Source organism: Amblyraja radiata, chromosome 21 (assembly GCF_010909765.2).
Source record: "Amblyraja radiata isolate CabotCenter1 chromosome 21, sAmbRad1.1.pri, whole genome shotgun sequence".
In the NCBI taxonomy this organism is placed as follows: domain Eukaryota; kingdom Metazoa; phylum Chordata; class Chondrichthyes; order Rajiformes; family Rajidae; genus Amblyraja; species Amblyraja radiata.
The window spans coordinates 29885189-29905638 of NC_045976.1; the positions used below are offsets into that span (position 1 = coordinate 29885189).

The 20450-nt window shown below is 41.8% G+C and overlaps 1 protein-coding gene across 3 annotated transcripts in view; it reads left to right on the forward strand.

Annotated features, from left to right (window-relative positions):
• The window catches only part of ncaph2 (non-SMC condensin II complex subunit H2), a 38943-nt gene that overhangs the window by 6240 nt on the left and 12253 nt on the right, over positions 1 to 20450 (forward strand). For 2 of the 3 annotated variants that reach the window (XM_033039930.1, XM_033039932.1), the window contains 13 exons: positions 1302 to 1357; positions 2629 to 2710; positions 3114 to 3185; positions 3932 to 4011; positions 4827 to 4978; positions 8934 to 9017; positions 10474 to 10565; positions 10714 to 10784; positions 12203 to 12273; positions 12922 to 13026; positions 13844 to 13897; positions 16675 to 16745; positions 17693 to 17810. In XM_033039930.1, coding sequence (XP_032895821.1) covers positions 1302 to 1357; positions 2629 to 2710; positions 3114 to 3185; positions 3932 to 4011; positions 4827 to 4978; positions 8934 to 9017; positions 10474 to 10565; positions 10714 to 10784; positions 12203 to 12273; positions 12922 to 13026; positions 13844 to 13897; positions 16675 to 16745; positions 17693 to 17810 — 1108 coding nt within the window. Of the gene's footprint in view, positions 1 to 1301; positions 1358 to 2628; positions 2711 to 3113; positions 3186 to 3931; positions 4012 to 4826; positions 4979 to 8933; positions 9018 to 10473; positions 10566 to 10713; positions 10786 to 12202; positions 12274 to 12921; positions 13027 to 13843; positions 13898 to 16674; positions 16746 to 17692; positions 17811 to 20450 lie in introns of all 3 variants that reach the window. The other variant, XM_033039929.1, reaches the window with a different exon arrangement.

The following is a 20450-nucleotide window of genomic DNA, read 5'->3' on the forward strand; positions in this document are numbered from 1 at the left end:
GGCACGTCGCCTTACTCTTCTTGGGCCCATGTATTATTGATGCCCTTTTAAAGTGGAAGTGCCTTTTGGCCTTATTGATGCCCTTGCCAAGGTTATATCTGGACTTCTTTTAAACCTCTGCGTCACCAGACCTGAATGCCCGGGATCTGGTCTTCAGAAGAATGTGGATTTCCTGATTCATCCAAGGCTTCTGGTTAGGAAACACTGAGAAGGTTTTTGTAGGAGCACAGTCCTCCACACATTTCCTTATGAAGTCTGTAATGACTGGCAAATTCATTCAGGTCTGTTGCCGAGTCCTTGAACATTGCCCAGTCTACTGACTCCAAGCAGTCATGTAGTTGTACCTCTGCATCCCCAAACCAGCTCTGTGCAGTCCTCACCTCCGGGGATGCACTCTTCAGTTGCTGCCTGTATGCAGGAAGAAGCAGCACCGCTGAATGGTCGGATTTCCCGAAGTGAGGGCGAGGGATAGAGAAATAGGCATCCAGAACACGGAGCATTCCCTCAGCTCCCTTTGGTAAAGCAGCCTCGACCTTAAATCTGCCAGTGATTGTACATTGGCTAGTAGGATGGTAGGGAGAGGGGGTCTAGACCCCTGCGCTTCAGTCTGACGTCGTCCTGCCAGCCGGCCAAGTTTCCGGACGCCATGGAGGCCTCCCTGGTGTTTCCAGGTGTACTACATACTGTTCCTGCGATCCTCCGCGAGATCGGGGATTCCTCTGCGATCGGGAATACCCTTCTCCTCCCTCCAAACTTCGATTTTTCCAGTATCTGCAGTTCTTTCTTAAACATTTTGTCTACTCCACTGCAAAATCTCCTCAAGGTATGCCTACTTTGAAGAAGTTCTCCTCTCTCAAACCCCCCACCCCCACAGAGGTCTGAAGAAGGATCTCGACCCGAAACGTCACCGATTCGATGCTGCCTCACCCGCCTAGTTTCTCCAGCATTTTAGTCTACCTGGAAATTCCCTTACAGTCGACAGCTCCGTTGCTGCCGGTAGATCGCAATAGCGCTAATGTGTTTAAATGCATTAGCAGCTTGTCAGTTGCATCGCTGGTTTCTGCTGTTATTGTACAGGTAAGCTGAGAACTACTATATGTGATGATTTTCTGTTGTGCTGCTGGCAAAATGTCGCCACAGACAGGTGCCATTTTTTTTCTCTTCTTTCCTATCTTCATAGGCAGAAAGTGGAAAATTATCTGATATCAGATGTGGAATTCTTTGCGTTGCTACCGATTGGCCTGCTTGAATTCACAATGTTGCATAGAATGTGAGCTTTTTTTTTTCTTCTTTCTCCACAGGTAGAATACCTGTATTCTTTGGTGTACCAAGCATTGGACCTCATCTCCAATAAAAAGTAAATAATCCTTTTAATAACTAATCAAAGTTGTGCAGGGATTCATGAATGAAGGGAAGTTATAACAGCCTATAATATGGTATTGTTCTGTTCTGGATATTGGAGAATATGTTGTGGATTAATATCAACTTTATACAATATGACATATTACATTCAGCACCACAGCAACTATTTCTGTACACAAACATTATACGGACACAATTGCCATAACCAGGACTGCAAAGTCCTTGTTTTGTTTCTTATTTCATGAAAGCTGACCATTTAGCCTGTTGGCTCAGCAGTTACATTCCCCTACATAATCCTGTTGCCTATATCCTTTCCATGTCCATCAACTTCACCTCAATTCTCCTACCGAACATCTACACTAATTTACAATAACCAATTCACCTTGCAACCACCACATCTTTAGAATATGGGAGGAAACCAGTGAGGCTAAGGAAACCCAGGCAGGTAAAGGGAGAAAATACAAACTCGACACATATTGAGCGTCGATTGCTGGAACTGTGAAGCATTAGCATTAGTGACAGTTACTGTGCAGTGTTCCACTATAGAATTGTACAAATAATAATAGTTAGTACTGGAGCATTAAAACCAATAGAGTATTATATTATAGAAATACTATATCAAATGATGTCTTAAAGGAGGATTACACTTGGTAATGGATTGTAGTATTTTTGGATGATTGCATCCAGTAATACAAATGATGTCCTTATGAGAATGATATGCCTTGTACGATACAATAGAACTTTATTTATCCCAGGAGGGAAATAGATCTGCCAACAGTCATGAAACACAAAATACATGAAACATGAAATTAAAGTGACAAGTGGGGGGCAGCATTTTACTGCAGACATTGAAGGAGTGGCACCTTCTCAAATAGTACAGCCTGCTCTGTCCCTTCTTGTACAGAACCTCAGCGTTCCTGGACCAGTCAAGTTTACTGTCCAGGTACACTCCAGAGTATTTGTACTCCCTGGTAAACTGCACATCCACACCATTAATGGAGATGGGGGCATGGGTCTTCCTCTCCTCCTAAAGTCCAAACGCCTTAGTCTTGTTGGCGTTGAGCTGCAGGTGATTCGACCCACATCACTCAACAAAATGGCCTTTGTCCTGAGACTCTTGCATCCATTAATATACTTATCAATGGTTGTGGAGGAATGTAAAATGGAGGCAATTCTGCTCTGATATTTTCTGTAAACATTGCTATTATGGTGACATTCTGGCAGTGGAATCTTACTTAAAACGTCGTTTTGCCTTTATCCTTTCAGGCGGAATCAAAAGGCATCATCTATTGGGGTGGATGGTGCAGATAACGACCTGTCCTTGGATAATCAGAAGGCTGAATGGGAAGTAAGCAATTTTAAATCAGGATGCACTGTTCACCGTTAAAATTTACTGCTTAAGAACGCCTGAATAAAAAATTATAAACAAATCCCTACACCTACATACTTTCACTTGGGAATGTTGAAGAGATGTGTTTGTTCTATTAAGAGATTTTTCATGGGATTGAAGTGATGATTCCCGTTCTGAACACTGGGAATACTATAATTATATAAGAAATGTATAAACTCAGCCTGAAATAGTGGGATTAATTATTTTGTGGTTGGAATTTGGTTAAATCTGGGTGTGCAAATTTAACTGCTCTGCCAGGCTGTGCTGGATTTCCTTGATGTGACGCGGTGCTACACTGGATATTAAAGTGCTCGGTATTTGTGATTTTATGTCATTAACTGCAGAAATCCTTCTTTTCCAGTTTTTGTCTCTTGATGACATAGAGTGTCCGACAAAAAACAGCATTAATTTGCAGAACGATGTCGGTTCTACTGTACGTAAACCTGTTTAAATGATCTAATTTCTTAATGCAGTGATCATCCATCATTCCATCTGTGAACACCCTTGTTTTTCCCCAACCAGATCGCAATCCAGCAATCTCGCTTCACCCTTTAATGATGTGAGTGTGGGCTTGGTCAGACCAGGCTCACTCAAGGAAGACTTTGGGCTTGGCACAGTTTAAATCAAGAGTGTATGGGAATTATATATGAAATGGTATAGCGTATAGAGGGATCTAGAACTGCAGCAGGAATAACAATTTGCCTCTGCTTGGGAGTTGGAATGGTGGATTATGCCTCTGTAATTGAAGAGAACCAGAACATTGATTTATAAAGCACCTACTGGGAAGCAATGCAGGTCATCATATTACACTGGGTTTCCATCTGAGATGGGGGGGGGGGGGTGTTAAAACACATGTAAAGCAAGAGTGCTTTTGCATGGGCTGTCATGGGCGAACTTATGACAGGACACCTATTATAAAACAAGTAATGTAAAAGAAAATTAATAGGCTGACCTAAGAAACACTGGTCAACCAAAAAATGCATTATAATAGTCTGGTGTTTATATAGGAATACCCATAGTAAAATAATTTCACTAAATTGTAAAATATTAAAATGGTGACACAAGGTCTTACAATTTTTTATGCATAAATGTTTAGAAATAATTTCACAGCAGTTGGTGAGCTGCTGCACCTGAGCTTTGGCTCTGACTGCCCTTTGCTTTCTTGTCTGGGCACTGCAGGTTGTGAACATTATTCCACTAACGCCAATGGCACTGATACCATCAGAAGAATTGGAAAAAAAGAATAATCCGCTGCTTAGGTATGAGGTGTATTGTCACAGACATATTTGCACTGTCCATCCTTTTTAGTTTATCTTTCCCCTTTTTGCAAGTTCACCCATTCTTTGAAACTTTGGTCATTTCCTCCTTCATTTGTTTGCTTCCTTTCTTCCCTTGCTCCCTTCTCTCCCAACTAAGAGATTTCTGACAGTTTTTATTGATTCATCACCCGGGTAATTTGTTCCTTTATTGCAAATTGGCTGTTGAAGAAGAGGAGCCAAGTTTATTCCGTGCATATATGCTTACAAGACCATTCTATGTGTAGGGCATTGCTCAGGAGTTTCATTTCACAACTAATTCCTACTGTAAATGGTGAAATATTTTGTATTGGGTCCCTGGTTGAAATTAACTTAATTTACCAGCGTTTATATGTTGAATATGGAGTTTCCTAAATTCAGAAAATTTTTGTATTGAAATATTCAGAAGAGGTGTTTTATCCGGGAGCTCAGAATTCCATCCGTGGAAAATAGTGCCACCTGCTGACTGATACTTAGCTGGATGGATTAGATGTTAAATGTTATCTCCTAACACAATCTCAGCCCAGGTTTTCAGCAAGTCCACAAGAAGGAGCAAGGACAAATCTCCCAGTTGGTGAACTATGTCGGGTGAGGTGAGGATTAGGCCTTAGCTTGAGAGTTGTATTAGGTTATCACACATGTCACTGTCTCACCATGTCAGACTTGTTGAATTGGGCTCCAGCAGAGAATGCAGCAAGGGAATTGAAGATGGTGAGAAGGAATTAAAACATGTTTGAACCTTAGCACCTAAAACTTCTGGTATTTCTTTCTATCTATAGCCGACGAGGAGAAATCTTGGGCAGTCGCAAGGATTTCCGAATGAACACTTGCACTCCTCATGCCAGTGGTGCTTTTATGTTGGAGTTGAACAACGCATCACCAATGAACTATTTGAATAGGCAAGAGAACAATGCAGAGCACAATAAGAATGGTAATTAAATGTATGCCTGAAAGCTGTCAATGCATTATGTTGCATTTTCTCCGGTCAATGTTTTTCAATCCCATGTACCTCCCATCTTTATTACAGTCTGAGTCAACAATTTCTATTTCCCAAATTTGTGATTTTTTTTTCCCCCCCTCTCTTCTGTGTCTCTGGTATTAATTGTTCTCAGAAACTTTCTGAACACAAGTTATTTCATTTTCAATAGCTGATTGCCTATTATGTGAAATGATTTGCTAAAGGAAGTGTCTAAATCTTAGACCATTGCATTTTCAAAAGGAAAAGTGGATGAATGTTTGAAGCAGGAGAAAATACAAAGCTAAATGAAGTGGATTGCAGCAGTGAATCTTTAGTTTGTTTGAAATAAAGCACTTTGGATATTTGTTTGGAAGTTTTGTTGGGCAAGGAGGATAGTGGAATAGCGAGATTTGTTTTGGATTGATATGGCAAAGATCCAAAAAAGAGACTGGATCTCTTGACGTCAACATGTCCACAATTCCATGGTAATTTTAAAAAAAAATCATTTGGATCAAAGTTCCATGAAAACCAGCTGATTTCCTCACTACTAAAGTTCCTTACATCCGGAGCAATCTGTCCTTCCTCTACAAAGGCAACATTTCCTTCCTGCAGTGGGATCCTGACCTATACATTTGAGATCAAATCTAGCATCAATAAAAGACTGCACAAAATTGCAGGGAGTTGAGGATGCAGCCCATTCCATAACACAAGCAAATGCATCCCCCACCGCTCCCTATTGACTCCATGTACACTTCACGCAATTGTTGGAGAGTAGCATATATAATCAAGGACAATTTGCACACTGGTCATTCACTCATCTCTCGTCTGTCGGGTAGAAGGTCCAAAAGTTTGAAAGAATGTACCACCAGATTAAGAAACGGCTTCTTCATCACTGTTATTAGATTACAGACTGAGCCTCTTATAAGGGTGTATGGGCGTAAGCCCCTAATGATGAAAGGAAGCAAACCATACACCTTGCTGGCCACTCTATTTGTGTTACCACTTTCAGAGAGCTATTGACTTGGACCTCGACCCTTTTATGCATTGGTGCTGTTAAGCATCTTGCCATGAACTGAAAATGTACTTCATTCAACCTCCCAAAATGCAACACCTCAGATTACTTGGATTAAACTACACCTGCCATTTATCCGCCCATATATGTAACTGATCTAATTCCTACTGTACGCCTGGACAGCCTTCCTCACTGCCCACTAACCAACCCATTTACATCCATGGTCATTTATATATGTACTTTGTCTTCTGTAGATAAACCAGTTCTGAATCAAAACTACCTTGCATCTTAACCTTCTGGATTGGCCTAATATGAGGGACTTTATCAAATGCCTTACTAAAATCCATGAAGACAACATCCACTATTCTAACCCGTCAATTGCCTTTGTCACATATAATAACAAAAAATAAACCTCAAACAAGTTAAGACTTGATCTGCCTAGGCAAAGTCAAGCTGGCTCTCACTAATTATCCCATTTCCTTCCAAAAGTAGGTAAATCCTATCATGAAGAATCCTCTCCAGTTGCTTTCCTGCCACTGATGTGAGGCTCACTTGCCTGTTTTTTCCCCTGGATTATCTCTGCTTCTCTTAAACAAAGGAACAACACAGGCAACTTTCAAGTCCTCTTTGACCTCCCTTGTGGGCTAGACCTTTGTCAAGTCCCCTGTAGTCTCTCCTCATGCCTCTCAGTAACCTGGATAGATTCCATCAGGGATTCCCCCTTCTTGATCTCAAACTGCCCTAGTGGATTAATATAATCCACACTGATCTTGCTTTCAGCATTTTCGTCCTTCATGAATACAGATGCAAAGAACTTTAGTATCTTGCCTAAATCCTCTGACTCCAACTATAAATGTCCTCCTTTATCTTTGAGAAGTCTTACCTTCTCACCAGTCACCCTTTTTTAATGTGTGTAGCCTTGGAATTCTCTTTAATCGGATTTAGAATTTTCTTTAATCTGATTTGGCTGTGACATTTCATGGTCCCTTTTGACGCTCCTAATTTCCTGCTTTTTTAAAATATTCCTCAAAGGCTCTTGTCTGATTAAATCTTCATAGCCCTTGTGTATGTTACTTTTTCTTTTTGACTAAATTTACAACCTCTCTGGTCATCCAAGGTTTCCTTACTTGCTATACTTATCCCTCCTTAATGGAACATGCTGGTGCTGAACTCTGATCTGGTAGCATTTAGACCACTCTCACATGTTAGGTGTGGACTTGCCCAATAACATCTGCTGTCATTTTACTCTCCCTAGCGCCAGCTTAATAATGTAATCTGCTTTACCCTAATTTAGTACCTTATCCCCAAGGAGCAACTTCTTCCCAACAACCATCAGGCTATTGAACACTATGAATGCCAACTAAACTGAACTACAAACTGCCTTGATTGCACTTGGGATGTAGGCCACTTTTTGCCTTTGCTTTATATTGTTTGTTTTTATATTTTGAACTCATTTCTTGTTTATTATGGCGCCTACAGTTTACATATCTGTTGTGCTGCTGCAAATAAGAATTATTTGTTCTGTGTCGGGACATAGAGACATAAAGCACTCTTGTTTCTTAAGGTCCAGACTTATCCTTATTTATAACTATCTTAAAATTTGTGGAATCTCAAATTAGTTAAACATGGGATATATTTCCTTAAAGTACATCTCTCTGTCAGGATATGACATTCTGTGAATTGTTTTTAAATGGTATTGAAATAAAACCTCTTTTAATTGAATTCTGGAAAACTTTACTGTCCTGCACCATCAACTTTGGAGTTACTAATGACCAGTTCTTGCTGGATTCTTCTTATTTACACCCTGCCTTTGGCAACATTTCTGAAACATTAGGTCAGATTCCATGTGTACTCTGACGCATATTCTGCTATCATCTCTGTTTACCCTTCTACTTGGGTCTCTGAATTGACAGCAGGGGTTGAGCCAAACTATTTCCCTCTAATTATTTAAAAAAAAGAAGACCAAAGCTATTGTTTCTTATTCCCATACAAATTCTTCCTGTTTGAGTGTGGGAGATCTTTCCCACCCTTGATGTGGTGACTTCAAAATTACCTTCTCATCATATGTTCCATGTAAACTTGTGCTGCTCCAGAACACTTTCTATAACCTAATTCCCAATCACCCAGTGTCTCTGTTATTGCTCTGTTGCACTGCCTTGTTTTGATATATTTGTCCTTGTTTACAAATCTTCTGTCCTTGTTTACAAATAGCCGTGCTCTTCCTATGCCACTTTTCAGCCCTACAACTAAGATTCTAACCCTTCTAATTCCTGTAATTATATTGCTCTTCCATTGACAATGTGTCTTTAGATTTTAAGGCTATAAGTTCTGAAATTTCCTTTCTCAACTAATCTGATTCTTTATCTTCATCTCACCTTTTGCAATATTCTTAAACATCTTGTTGGTATCTTCCTCTCAATTAATGTTGTATATCAATTGTAAACTGATTTGGGCAGTTTTGCCCTGCTAAATAAATGTGGGTTGAAGCATGTAAAAACCATGAATGTTGAGGCAATTTATCGGAATGGTGCCTGGAATGAAGAGCATGAGTAATGGAGGGGGATTGGTAAAGCTGGTGTACTCTTGAACCAGGGAAGGTTATGTGGAAATCTGATAAGTAACTGCGACCACTGATAGGAAAATAACAAGAAAATGTGGATTTGAAGTAATTGGCAAAAAGACCAGAGCTGGTTCAGTTGTTCAGGACTAAAAGCCAGTACAGCTACAATAAACATGTCTTCCTGTGCTGTATGCTTTTTTTTTTAAATTGGAAACTTAAAAGGAGGACAGATGTCTTGTGAGATTGATGCTAGCACTTGCTGAGAGCGCAGACGGCTGTGTGAATTGTGTGGTGTGAGCACAGGCAGAAGCACAGTTGGATTCTGCTCATTAGTTTATACAATTCCTTGTTTTCAGGCCTGCAGGATGTTGCACAAGACATGGTGATAGAGAATAGCGACTGTGGCGCTCCTGTTCCTGTACTGCACTTTTCAGATGCGGGTAAGCATTTTGGTCTTGAAAATTTGGTGCAACTGCTCATTAGCTTAAAGAGAAGGGTCTGGGGAATGAGAAGAGCAACAATTTCAGTGCAAGTGTTGTTCCTGCTTTGCCTGTGTTTTTTATTTATTCAACCATAGGATAAGGGCATTACTGATAAAATTAGAATTTAATGTCTATGTGTAATGGTCCTTGAAATTAGGAACTCAAATTAAGAGACAATTGCATTGCTGAGGGTGTGGAAGCAAATGTAGGCCAGGTAGTGTAACACTGCATATTTCCTTCCCTGTAGAGCCCTCTAGGGTGTAGAATTACTACTCCCTGGGTGAAGAATTTTATCCTCTCAATCTTCAATAACCAACCATTTAATTTGAAACTGTATCTGATTCTAGATCCCGTCATGGGAAACATGCCTCGTATTGACCCTATAAAACCTGTGACATACATTATTTTCTTTTGAACTTGAGTAAATGCCTAATTTGTTTAAACTCTTCTCCCCCAACCCCCATCCCAGGAACCCCATACTTTGGTTCTCATTAGTATACACTGGTTATAGATCTTTACTGTTGTTTATTAACATGCAGTTAACATTAAACGAAATGCTTGGTATAGGAAGCTCAACAGTTAATAGCAGAAAACTGCCTATGTATCTGATTTTCTAGTGCCATCTCTCCCCAACTCAATTTGACAGTTGAATGCTTTGTTCTTCTGAGATGCTAATTATAAGTAGTCTCCATTGGAGTCCACATTGAGACATGAACGATCACTCTGGTTGAGAGGTAAGAGTAGGATTTCCCAGGGTGCAGTTGTAGGCTTTTTTAAATTGCTGCGTAAATGCAAGTTATCAATACCTACAAATTAACCTCTCACTGGAAACCAAATGGATCCTACTGATCCATGAAGGTCTATATTTTTATATCCAACTTTTCCTATTTCCTGAAGGTGTTCATCGAGTCTGGTTTATGGGAATTGATAGCATCCAAAGACTTACCAAGCACCATTTTTGAGTGTTGGATACCATTTGCTTGAGAATTGTACAATCCAAAACTTGCATTGATACGAGTACTACAACAAGAGTCACTTGCAGGGAGAGGAGGAGGATCCCAAATTTGATTGGAAATTGCTGTGGCAGTCTAATTATTACCAGCTTTCCCTGTACTAACTGGAAATCCTAAGTGGCCACTGCTGTGCCGTTGGCTGACAATCAGTCCCTGTACTTTGCTGAGAGTTCCTGTGGCTTGTTTCAGCGTACAAGAACATATGGTAAACTGACAAGTGGCAGCCCAACCAATATGAAGCCATCCCTACTTCTGGAGAGTCTTGGTTTTGGAATAATTACAATCTTTGATCACTGCCACACCAACCCTTTAATTTGCCATTAAGTTGCTGTACCTAACAGCTTTTTCAAATTTTCTGGACTGAACCCAATTGTTGAATCCTCTTACCTCGGGTCCCACAGGAAGTGATGATGATGGTGGTGATGTTGATGATTGCTTTCTTCCACCGTTGCCAGAACAAAACATGGATCAGGAACATGTGGCACATCTGAAGGTAGGAGCTGTTGTGGGGGAAGATGATTTGGGCCAGGTTATTGTTGGGGGCTGATCTATGAGGACATGTACAGTGAGCTAATTATTGCTCTCTTGGGGTATGATTGCTCTCAATGTAAGTTTAAAATTAACACTTCATGTCCCTGCAGGGTGTACCTGAAGCACGCAGGTACATGCTCCGTGAGAAACAGGTGATGGAGATCGACCCAACACACAGGAAGGTAATGCTAACACAATCCTGGACATAATATTCCATGAGCAAAAGGCAAGGTGCTGGATGAGCTCAGAGCTTCAATGTTTCAATCGTGCTTTCATTGTCACGTGTGAAAGGCAAATAAACAGTGAAATTATTTTCTTAAACAATCCAAAGTATTGTCATACCCAAGCATATTCCCCAATTAGCAAATTCTATAGAAATAATGTACTGATATGCAAGAGGCACCATTTTATAAGTCCAGTCCATGCTCCATGTAATATGAGTGGTGCCTGTTCCAGGCAAGCCGCAGGCTGCTGCGGGCCTCCAGCCGTCACCTTTCGTTGAACGTGTGGGTAACCCAGCGAACCGATGTCCCTCTCCTCACTCGTCCACCTTTGTTCCCCGGGGGCGCATCTCGCAGTTGACTTTGAAGGCGCAGTAGGTCAGATTCTGGTTCCCTTTCTTCTACCGGCCTTTCTCCTTCCCGGTCGCATCCGTCTTCACCCGCTCCATCCTCCCAGTCTCTGGTCTTCAGGGGACAAACAGGGCTCAGCAGGCTCCTTTCAGGCTGCGTTCGGCCGTGGGGGACTGGCGCGACGGTCACCTGCCCACTCCCCAGTAGGCCATGGCCCGCCGGGTCTCGTGTTCGGCTGCAAGGGTTCGGCTCGGCGGCAGAGGTGAGGCAACATCTATGATGAGAAATGTACAGGTGACATTTTGGCTTGGGACTCTTCTTCAGACTTAGTAGGTTGGAGATAATGCTGGAAAAGAGAGGGGTAGGAGTAGGCCAAATTCTGGCAATGGGTTGGTGAATACAGGTAAGGAGGGGTGATTGGAAGATGGGTCATATAGTGGCAACGGTGAAATGGATACATAAAGGTGTCACTTAAGGAAGGAAGAGAAGTGTCACGTCAGAGGGAGGGATATGGGTTGAAAGGGAAGGAAGGAAAAGGTAAGATGGAGAATAAAAGGTTAAAGGGGGGGCATGGAAGGAGGAGATGGCAAAAGGAACAGAAATGGGTGTATACATTGGATGTATATAGGTGATTGGCACTGATATCTCTTGTATGTTGCCATGGATTTGTACTGCAGAACTAACTTTAAAAAAATATAAAAACATTTAATCAGAATTATTAGGCATGCTCATGTACCTTTTGATAAGGTGATATATACCATTTCTTAAATGTTGCTGTTGATGTATTCTGGGTGTTCTTAATGGTGCTAGAACAAATTCCAAGACCTTAACTAAACAAATGGGAAGCATCCGTGATACAACTTGGGATGATGGTGGCAAGGAGGGGAATCTTAAAGATGTTCCCATGCATCTGCTGTTCTTCTGAATGGACCTGTCAGCTTGTGTTACAGGATTGCTATGACACACATCTATTCAATAAAGGCGTACTGTTGCAGTACAACTTGTTCAATCACTTTTTATTTGTTCCGCAGGAAGTACTTGATCCCTGGAGGAGCTTGGACCCTTTTGCAGCAACACAGGACAAGCCGTTCAAGAAAGGTACCCTATTTACCTTGTTCAGTTTCTGCGTATTGCATTGTTTCAGGAACTCGGCCTGGCAAGTAGAACATCTGGCAAACAGAAATATTTATTCTATTTTGATAATTATCGATTCCTTTTCAATAATCTAACTAGGGGAGCCTGGTATCAGCAGTATAATTGTGCAGGATACTTATTGTGGATTTCCCGTGCTAATATGGCCCAACACCAAGTCTCAACTAGTTGACTACCACAGGGAACTATTTAACATTTTCATTTTACAGGTTCTGACAAGGCCAGCATTTATTACCCTTGCCCAATTGCCTTTTGAGAAGCTAGTGGTGAACGACTGCTTTTTATTTATCTGCTCTTCTATTCAAAGTATTCCCATGGTGCTGTTGGGTTTAGACCATTGGCAGTGAGTCCAAATGGTATGCCTCATGGAAAGGAACCGGTAGATGCTGTTCTTCCCATGAGCCTGCAAGCCCTGTTGCTGCGTGTTGGTAGAAGTTATGGGTTTGGAAGGTGTCTGAGAGGCCTGGGTGAGGAACTGAAATGCAGTTTTTAGATGGTATAAACTGCATCCGTTATGCTTGGATATGAATGTTTGGGATATTTGATGAGTTCTGTTCTCAGGATGCTGATGGGTAACTTTTTGTCTTTTTTTAGGAAGGCATTTTTTCATTCCATCATGTATCAATGTCATAGGAAGCAAACGGAAACGGAAAAACTTCGGAAAATTGAAAGAGTTTGGGAAATGGTTTTGTGCAACATGTGAGTACTCATTGACTGGGTTATCCCATTGAAAACTGTAACTTTGACATTGGGCTGTTCCTATAATCTACAACTGAGCGTGGATGATGCAAGGTTCTTTTACGTGTGAATCGGTTATTATGAATATCTTCTGTTACAACAAAGTTATCCATAGTATAAAACAAAGTATGTTTTGAAATGGCATGCCTGGTTTAGTTTAGAGATATTGCATGGAAACGGGTCCTTTGGTTTACTGATTTCACACTGACCATTGATCCACAATAGTTCTATGTTATCCTACTTTTGCATCCACCCCCTATACACTAACGGCAATTTTACAGAGGCCAATTAGCCCACAAAACCACCCGATTTGGGAAGACAGCGGAGTACAGGGAGAATTTGCAAACTCCATGCAGATATAACCTGAGGTGGGCAACACAGTGGCACAATGGTAGAGCTGCTGCCTTACAGCTCCAGAGACCCAGGTTTGATCCTGACTATGGGTGCTGCACATACGAAGCTTGTACTTTCTTCCTGTGACTGCGTGGGTTTTCTCTGGGTGCTCCGGTTTCCTCCTACATTCAAAAGACGTACAGTTTCCGCACTGTATCTCTAAAAGTCTAAAATCAGGATTGAATGCAGGTCCCTGGCACTGTGAGGCAGTAGCTGTACTGACTGCACCGCAGTGCCATCGTGTTTCCGTTAGTGTATTCTGTACAGTGACATTCATTACTGTTAAAATTGATCTCTCTATTTCTCTTTTTTTACAGTGCTTCAATGTGTTTATCTGTCAATACATGATCCCTATGGTTTTCTTATTTTGTTTTTAATTTCTCAGATTATGGTGGTCAGAGTGATGTGAAGAGCAAAAGGAAAGGACCAATGTTCGCAGGTGGGAAGCAGTCCCGATAAAGTGGGACCGAACTTTGTTCTTATCTAGTGATTCATTGAGAAGATCATGTCTGACTTTATTGAATGTAACAATTGGAGTGAGTAGGCTATGAGGAATATCACCCAAAGTCTGACAGAATCTAATTCCTTTGCTGAGGACTATTGCCTGCCATGGGTTGCCCATTTCCCATAGCCTTCATTCCCTATTTGAGTGGTCTGAGTAGTTCTCTGGCCACATGGCATATTTGCTTTGGAGGTTGAGGAAAGCCAGTGGCACAGAAGAGTTCGATGTTGGCACTTTAAAGAGAAATCAAGTACGTTTTCTAGTGATGTTTCTGTGGACTGCAGTACAGGCACCCCCACATTACAGAGAGTTGTGTTTGTTTAAAAAACTGTCCGTATTGAGATTCGTTCTGTTACACAAAGCTGTTGTGTAAGATTTTCTCGATATTTGCAAATATCGTTCAGACATGGAATGGAAATGTAGATGGGTTGGGAAGTTAAATAGCAATTGAAATTAGTCACTAATTTTATGGAATACAAGACCGTTGGGTCCCGTCCCATCAACGCGCGGTTGCGAGGGGAGGGGGCGGCCTGCGGCGTCACACACACACACACACACACACACACACACACACACACACACACACACACACCAACCTCACACACACCTACCTCACACACACTCACCAACCACACTGACTCGCTCTCTCTCTCTCTCACACACACACACACACACACACACACCAACCTCACACACACCAACCTCACACACACTCACCAACCACACTGACTCGCTCTCTCTCTCACACACACACACACACACCAACCTCACACACACCAACCTCACACACACTCACCAACCACACTGACTCGCTCTCTCTCTCACACACACACACACACACACACACACTCACCAACCACACTGACTCACTCTCTCTCACACACACACACACACACACCAACCTCACTCTCACACACACACACACCAACCTCACTCACTCTCTCTCTCTCTCACACACACACACAAACCAACCAACCTCTCTCAGACACACACTAACCACCCCCATTGATAGTATATTAATATTATTCATTCACTCCTTTTACCCCATGCCCCGCCCTATCAACACGCATAGCCCCTCAACACGCAGGCGCGGCTAGAGAGGGAGGGGGACACAGAGAGAGGCACAGAGGGGAGGTGAGGCACAGAGGGGGGCGGCCCTGACACTGCAAGCGGGCGGACGGCCAAAAGCAGCGGAGGGCCAGCCGACAGTGTCTTCCGCAAGAGGAAGCCCACCCACCTGCGTGACAGATGATCGGACGGTGGTGACAGAGAGGAGGTCGGCCAGGTGGGATCGGGATCGGGATCTCCAGCAAGGAAAAGGCGTCATGATTCCCCGAGCCCAGGAGGCACGGCGATAACGACCGCCGCCATGTTCTATAACTTCAAAGAGTCCAGCAGAGCACGCAGCACGGCATGAGCAGTAGTTTAAAAACGCTAAGTGACAAATTTAAAGAAGTGAAAGTTAAGAAGCCAAAAAGTACAGAAGACGGAACAGGGGTGATGTCACTCGCAGTGGCAGGCAGTCAGATCCATTGTGACTTCATCAGCGAGACCATTTTGTTTATTTTCTAAGTTATTTGACATTTTTGGCCATTTTCATAAATAACTCGAGAAATAAGGCATGAAAATTTCAGATAAGGCGATTTTTGACATCACGGCGTAAATCTCTATCGGAATATGTAAACATTTCACCATTAGCGCATCGTGTTTTAGAGGAGATGTGAAATGCACAAGAACATCGTACAATACACACATCCAAGATCAGAGTTTTATAAGTATAAAGATGTTTCTTCGAGGGCTAACCTATGGGATGGAGTAGACACCTGTCTGAGCGATTAAAATAGAAATGTGGAAATAGAGGTGTGTATTTGATGGGAGAAAGCTTAGAAATACATTATATGATTTAATGGTGGTTTATACGGGTCAAGGGGTCATTGTTTTTTTTTAAAGAGAATATGATGATATAATTGGAGAAGACCACAACTACATCAGCTAAAATAGAGCCAAGAATGGATGTTGAACAAGAATCATTCCGCGATTAGTACAGGTGTCAGAGGTTATGGGGGGGGAGGCAGGTGAATGGAGTTAGGAGGGAGAGATAGATCAGCCACGATTGAATGGCGGAGTAGACTTCTTGGAGCGAATGACCTAATTCTACTATTCCTTATGACCTTATAAGGTAGACAGTTGTAATATTTTTCCTAGAATGGAATTGTCAAAGGCTAGAGAATATAGTTTTAAGTTTGGGGGAGAAGGTTTAAAGGAGATGTGGAGGACAATGCAGGGAATTAAAGGATATAGATCACGTGCAGGCAGAGGAGATGAGTTTAACTTTTAATTTAGTTAACTTCAATACAGATAAAGGGCCTCAAAGGTACACAAAAAAGCTGGAGAAACTCAGCGGGTGCAGCAGCATCTATGGAGCGGAGGAAAAAGGCAACGTTGCCTTTTTCCTTTGAGAAGAAGGGTTTCGGCCTGAAACGTTGCCTTTTTCCTTCGCTCCATAGATGCTGCTGCACCCGCTGAGTATCTCCAGCTTTTTTGTGTACCTTCGATTTTCCAGCATCTGCAGTTCCTTCTTAAACAGATAAAGGGCCTGTTTGCTTTGCACGTTTCTATGTACGGAGCAGGCTTGGCAAAGTAGGGATCAATTTGTATTAAGAGTAGAAGTTTGAGTAAGTAATAAACATTTTATTAAAATGTTTGTGTTGCAGATATGGAAGTTCTGTACTGGAAACACATGAAGGAAAGACTTGGTGCACAAAGGAAGTATCAGCAGAGGATGGTGAGTGAGTGCAAGTTATATCAGCAGAGAATAATCACTAGATGCTGTCAAATTCAGCAATATTTATTCTGGTTCCTCGTCTGGATCAGGGTGGTGTAGGATCATTTAACCAGAAACCTTGCGATAATTCTCAGTCTCTGCTGTATAATCTGTTCACAGCTGTAATTAGAGGTACGGCAATCTCTTTTGGTAATCCTTCCAGATATGGGTACATGGTTCGATTCAGACTCAAAAGTGGGATGTGTGATTTGGCTTATCAACAAAATTGCACATTTGCATATAATGGCTGTTGTCTCGAGGAGGTGATGCGGATATATGATTAGATATGGCTTGGTTGGGGAGAAGGTAAATAAGACATGGCAGAGAAAAATGGTGATAGGATTAACAAAATAATCTTTTTGAATGATGCAGCAAGCAACGATGGGATGAATTACTTTTTTTCTGAGAGGGTTGGGGCAAGTCTTAAAGTGAGTCAGAGACCATCGTGAAAGTAGGTAAATGTTTTGGGGGAAGAGTATGTTTCAAGGTGGGGGGGGGGGGGCAAGGGAAATACTTGGCCCGCTCTATCCTTGATGTTGGATGCATTATTAGGAGGGTGTCAGAGTTGTGCATGGTTCGAGGTGTCGCATGTGGCTCGGGGCCTTTCGTGTGCATGGACTGATCTATCACAGGCAGGTGAAATTTGTTCCATGTTCAGAGATCTATGAATTAATTTTCTGGAATTGTGTCGACCATTAGATGGATGAAATGACGAGGAAGCTCTGTTCGGTTTCTGGGTTGCTAATGAGTAATTTAGGTGTTTTGTATGCGGGGGAGTCTGGGACGGAATTGGAAAATATAGATTCTGATTCTATGGTCCCTAATGCATTTGCAGATGCATTCCGATTTGTGTCGGTGCTCCTGCTGTTGGTGTTTATCATTATGTTAATGAAGTCTTTCCTCTGCAGATTGCTCTACGTGGGCGGGTAATAGAAGAGTTAGAAATTGAAGCAGGGGATGTGGAAGAAGAATTAAATGACTTGCAGGATCAAGCCGAAGACCATCTGGATTACGAGGGAGTAGAAGGTAATTGAAGAGAAGGGGTTTCACACTATTCTTAATACTTGGTGCTGAGTAAGCTCTGTAAGATAATTTTCCTTCATTCAAACAAATACAAAAACTCATGAGAATTGACCATGGGCATCCTTCTCTAGCCCTTTGCCATTAGACTTAGGTTTATTGTTAGGTGTACTGAGATACAGTGAAATGCTTTGTTTTGCATGTTATCCAAACAGACCATATGTATGATGCATTAATACCATCAAGCCAAACTCATGAACAATTGGCACAGGAAAGGGTGCAGAGTGCTGAATCTAGTTCTTAGTATTGTAACGCAATAGTCCCATCGACAAAAGTCCAATGTCCGCAAGCGGGTAGAGGTGAATCTGTCAGTACCCCAGCTTACGCTAGAACAGTTCAGAAGCCAAAGAAAACAGGAAGAAGTTGTGGCTGAATATGGTGGTGTGCACTATCAATCGTCTACGTTCTGCCAGATAGGAGCAGGGAAGTGCACAGTGCCCTCCATAATGTTTGGGACAAAGACCCATCATTTATTTATTTGCCTCTGTACTCCACAATTTAAGGTTTGTAATAGAAAAAAAATCACATGTGGTTAAAGTGCACATTGTCAGATTTTAATAAAGGCCATTTTTATATATTTTGGTTTCACCATGTAGAAATTACAGCAGTGTTTATACATAGTCCCCCTATTTCAGGGCACCATAATGTTTGGGACACATGGCTTCACAGGCATCTGTAATTGCTCAGGTGTGTTTAATTGCTTCAATACAGGTAAAGAGATATTACAGGTATTGTTGCATATCCTTTGTAAGTAATGACTGCTTAAAGTCTGCGATTCATGGACATCACCAGTTACTGGGTGTCTTCTCAGTGATGCTCTGTCAGGTCTGTATTGCAGCCATCGTTAGCTTATGCTTGTTTTGGGGCCTAGTCCCCTTCAGTTTTCTCTTCGGCATATAAAAGGTATGCTCAATTGGGTTCAGATCGGGCGATTGACCTGACCACTCAAGAATTGACCATTTTTTAGCTTTAAAAAACTCCTTTGTTGCTTTGGCAGTATGTTTGGGATCATTGTCTTACTGTAGAATGAACCACCGGCCAATGAGTTTTGAGGCGTTTGTTTGAACTTGAGCTGATAGGATATGTCTATAAACTTCAGAATTCATTATGCTACTACCATCAGCAGTTGTGTCATCAATGAAGATAAGTGAGCCAGTACCTTCAGCAGCCATACATGCCCAGGCCATAACACCTCCACCACAGTGTTTCACAGATGAGGTGGTATGCTTTGTATCTTGGGCAGTTCCTTCTCGCCTCCATACTTTACTCTTGCCATCACTCTGATTGATATAAGTTAATCTTTGTCTCATCTGTCCACAAGACCTTTTTCCAGAATTGTGGTTGCTCTTTTCAGTACATCTTGGCAAACTGTAACTGTTTTGCGGCTAACCAGTGGTTTACATCTTGCAGTGTATTTCTGTTCATGAAATCTTCTGCGGACATTGGTCATTGACAAATCCACACCTGACTCTGGAAGAGTGTTTCTGATCTGTCGGATAGGTGTTTGGGGATTTTTCTTTATTATAGAGAGAATTCTTCTGTCATCAGCTGTGGAGGTCTTCCTTGGCCAGCCAGTCCCTTTGCGATTAGTAAGCTCACCAGTGCTCCCTTTCTTCTTAATGATGTTCCAAACAGTTGATTTTGGTAAGCCTAAGGTTTGGATGATGTCTCTGACAATGTTATACCTGTTTCTCAGTTTCATAATGGCTTCTTTGACTTTCATTGGCACAACTTTGGTCCTCATGTTGATAAACAGCAATAACAGTTTCCAAAGGTGATGGAAAGACTGGAGGAAAGACTAGGTGCTGAGAACTCACTTATACTTGCATTAAGAAGGCATTTAAACACATCTGAGCAATTACAAACACCTGTGAAGCCATGTGTCCCAAACATTATGGTGCCCTGAAATACGGGGACTGTATAAACACAGCTGTAATTTCTACATGGTGAAACCAAAATGCATAAAAATACCCTTTAATAAAATCTGACAATGTGCACTTTAACCACATGTGATTTTTTTTCTATTACAAATCCCAAATTGTGGAGTACAGAGACAAATAAATAAATGATGGGTCTTTGTCCCAAACATTATGGGGGGCACTGTAGGTATAACTGGGATGGGACAGACTTTTGATTATGTTGACTCCTGACCACAGCCATAGCTTTCCCTTTCTCTCCGCCTCGTGACTTTGGCACTCCACTGCAGGTACCAGTTGGTTTGAATGAAATTCCAGAGTGGGACTGCCAGGGCCAGAATCTATCCTTGTATTTGTGATGTAATTGAACATTGACTGTATCCTTGGCCCAATCAGCCAGTATGTGGGTTTCAGTTACTTTATAGAATGTGTGTAATCCACTGACATGAGTATGATGTTTATATCTCCTGTACCCTGATGAGGCTCTGACACAAACATCTCAAGATTAGGATGGCTTCTGATCTTACCCAGTACTTGGTGCGTGGCTGCTATGATTCCATTAATGTAGAACAGAAAAATTAAAGCACAAGAACAGGCCCTATGACCCACAATGTTTGTGCAAAACATAATGCCAAGACATGATCTATATCCCTCCATTCCCAGCACGTGC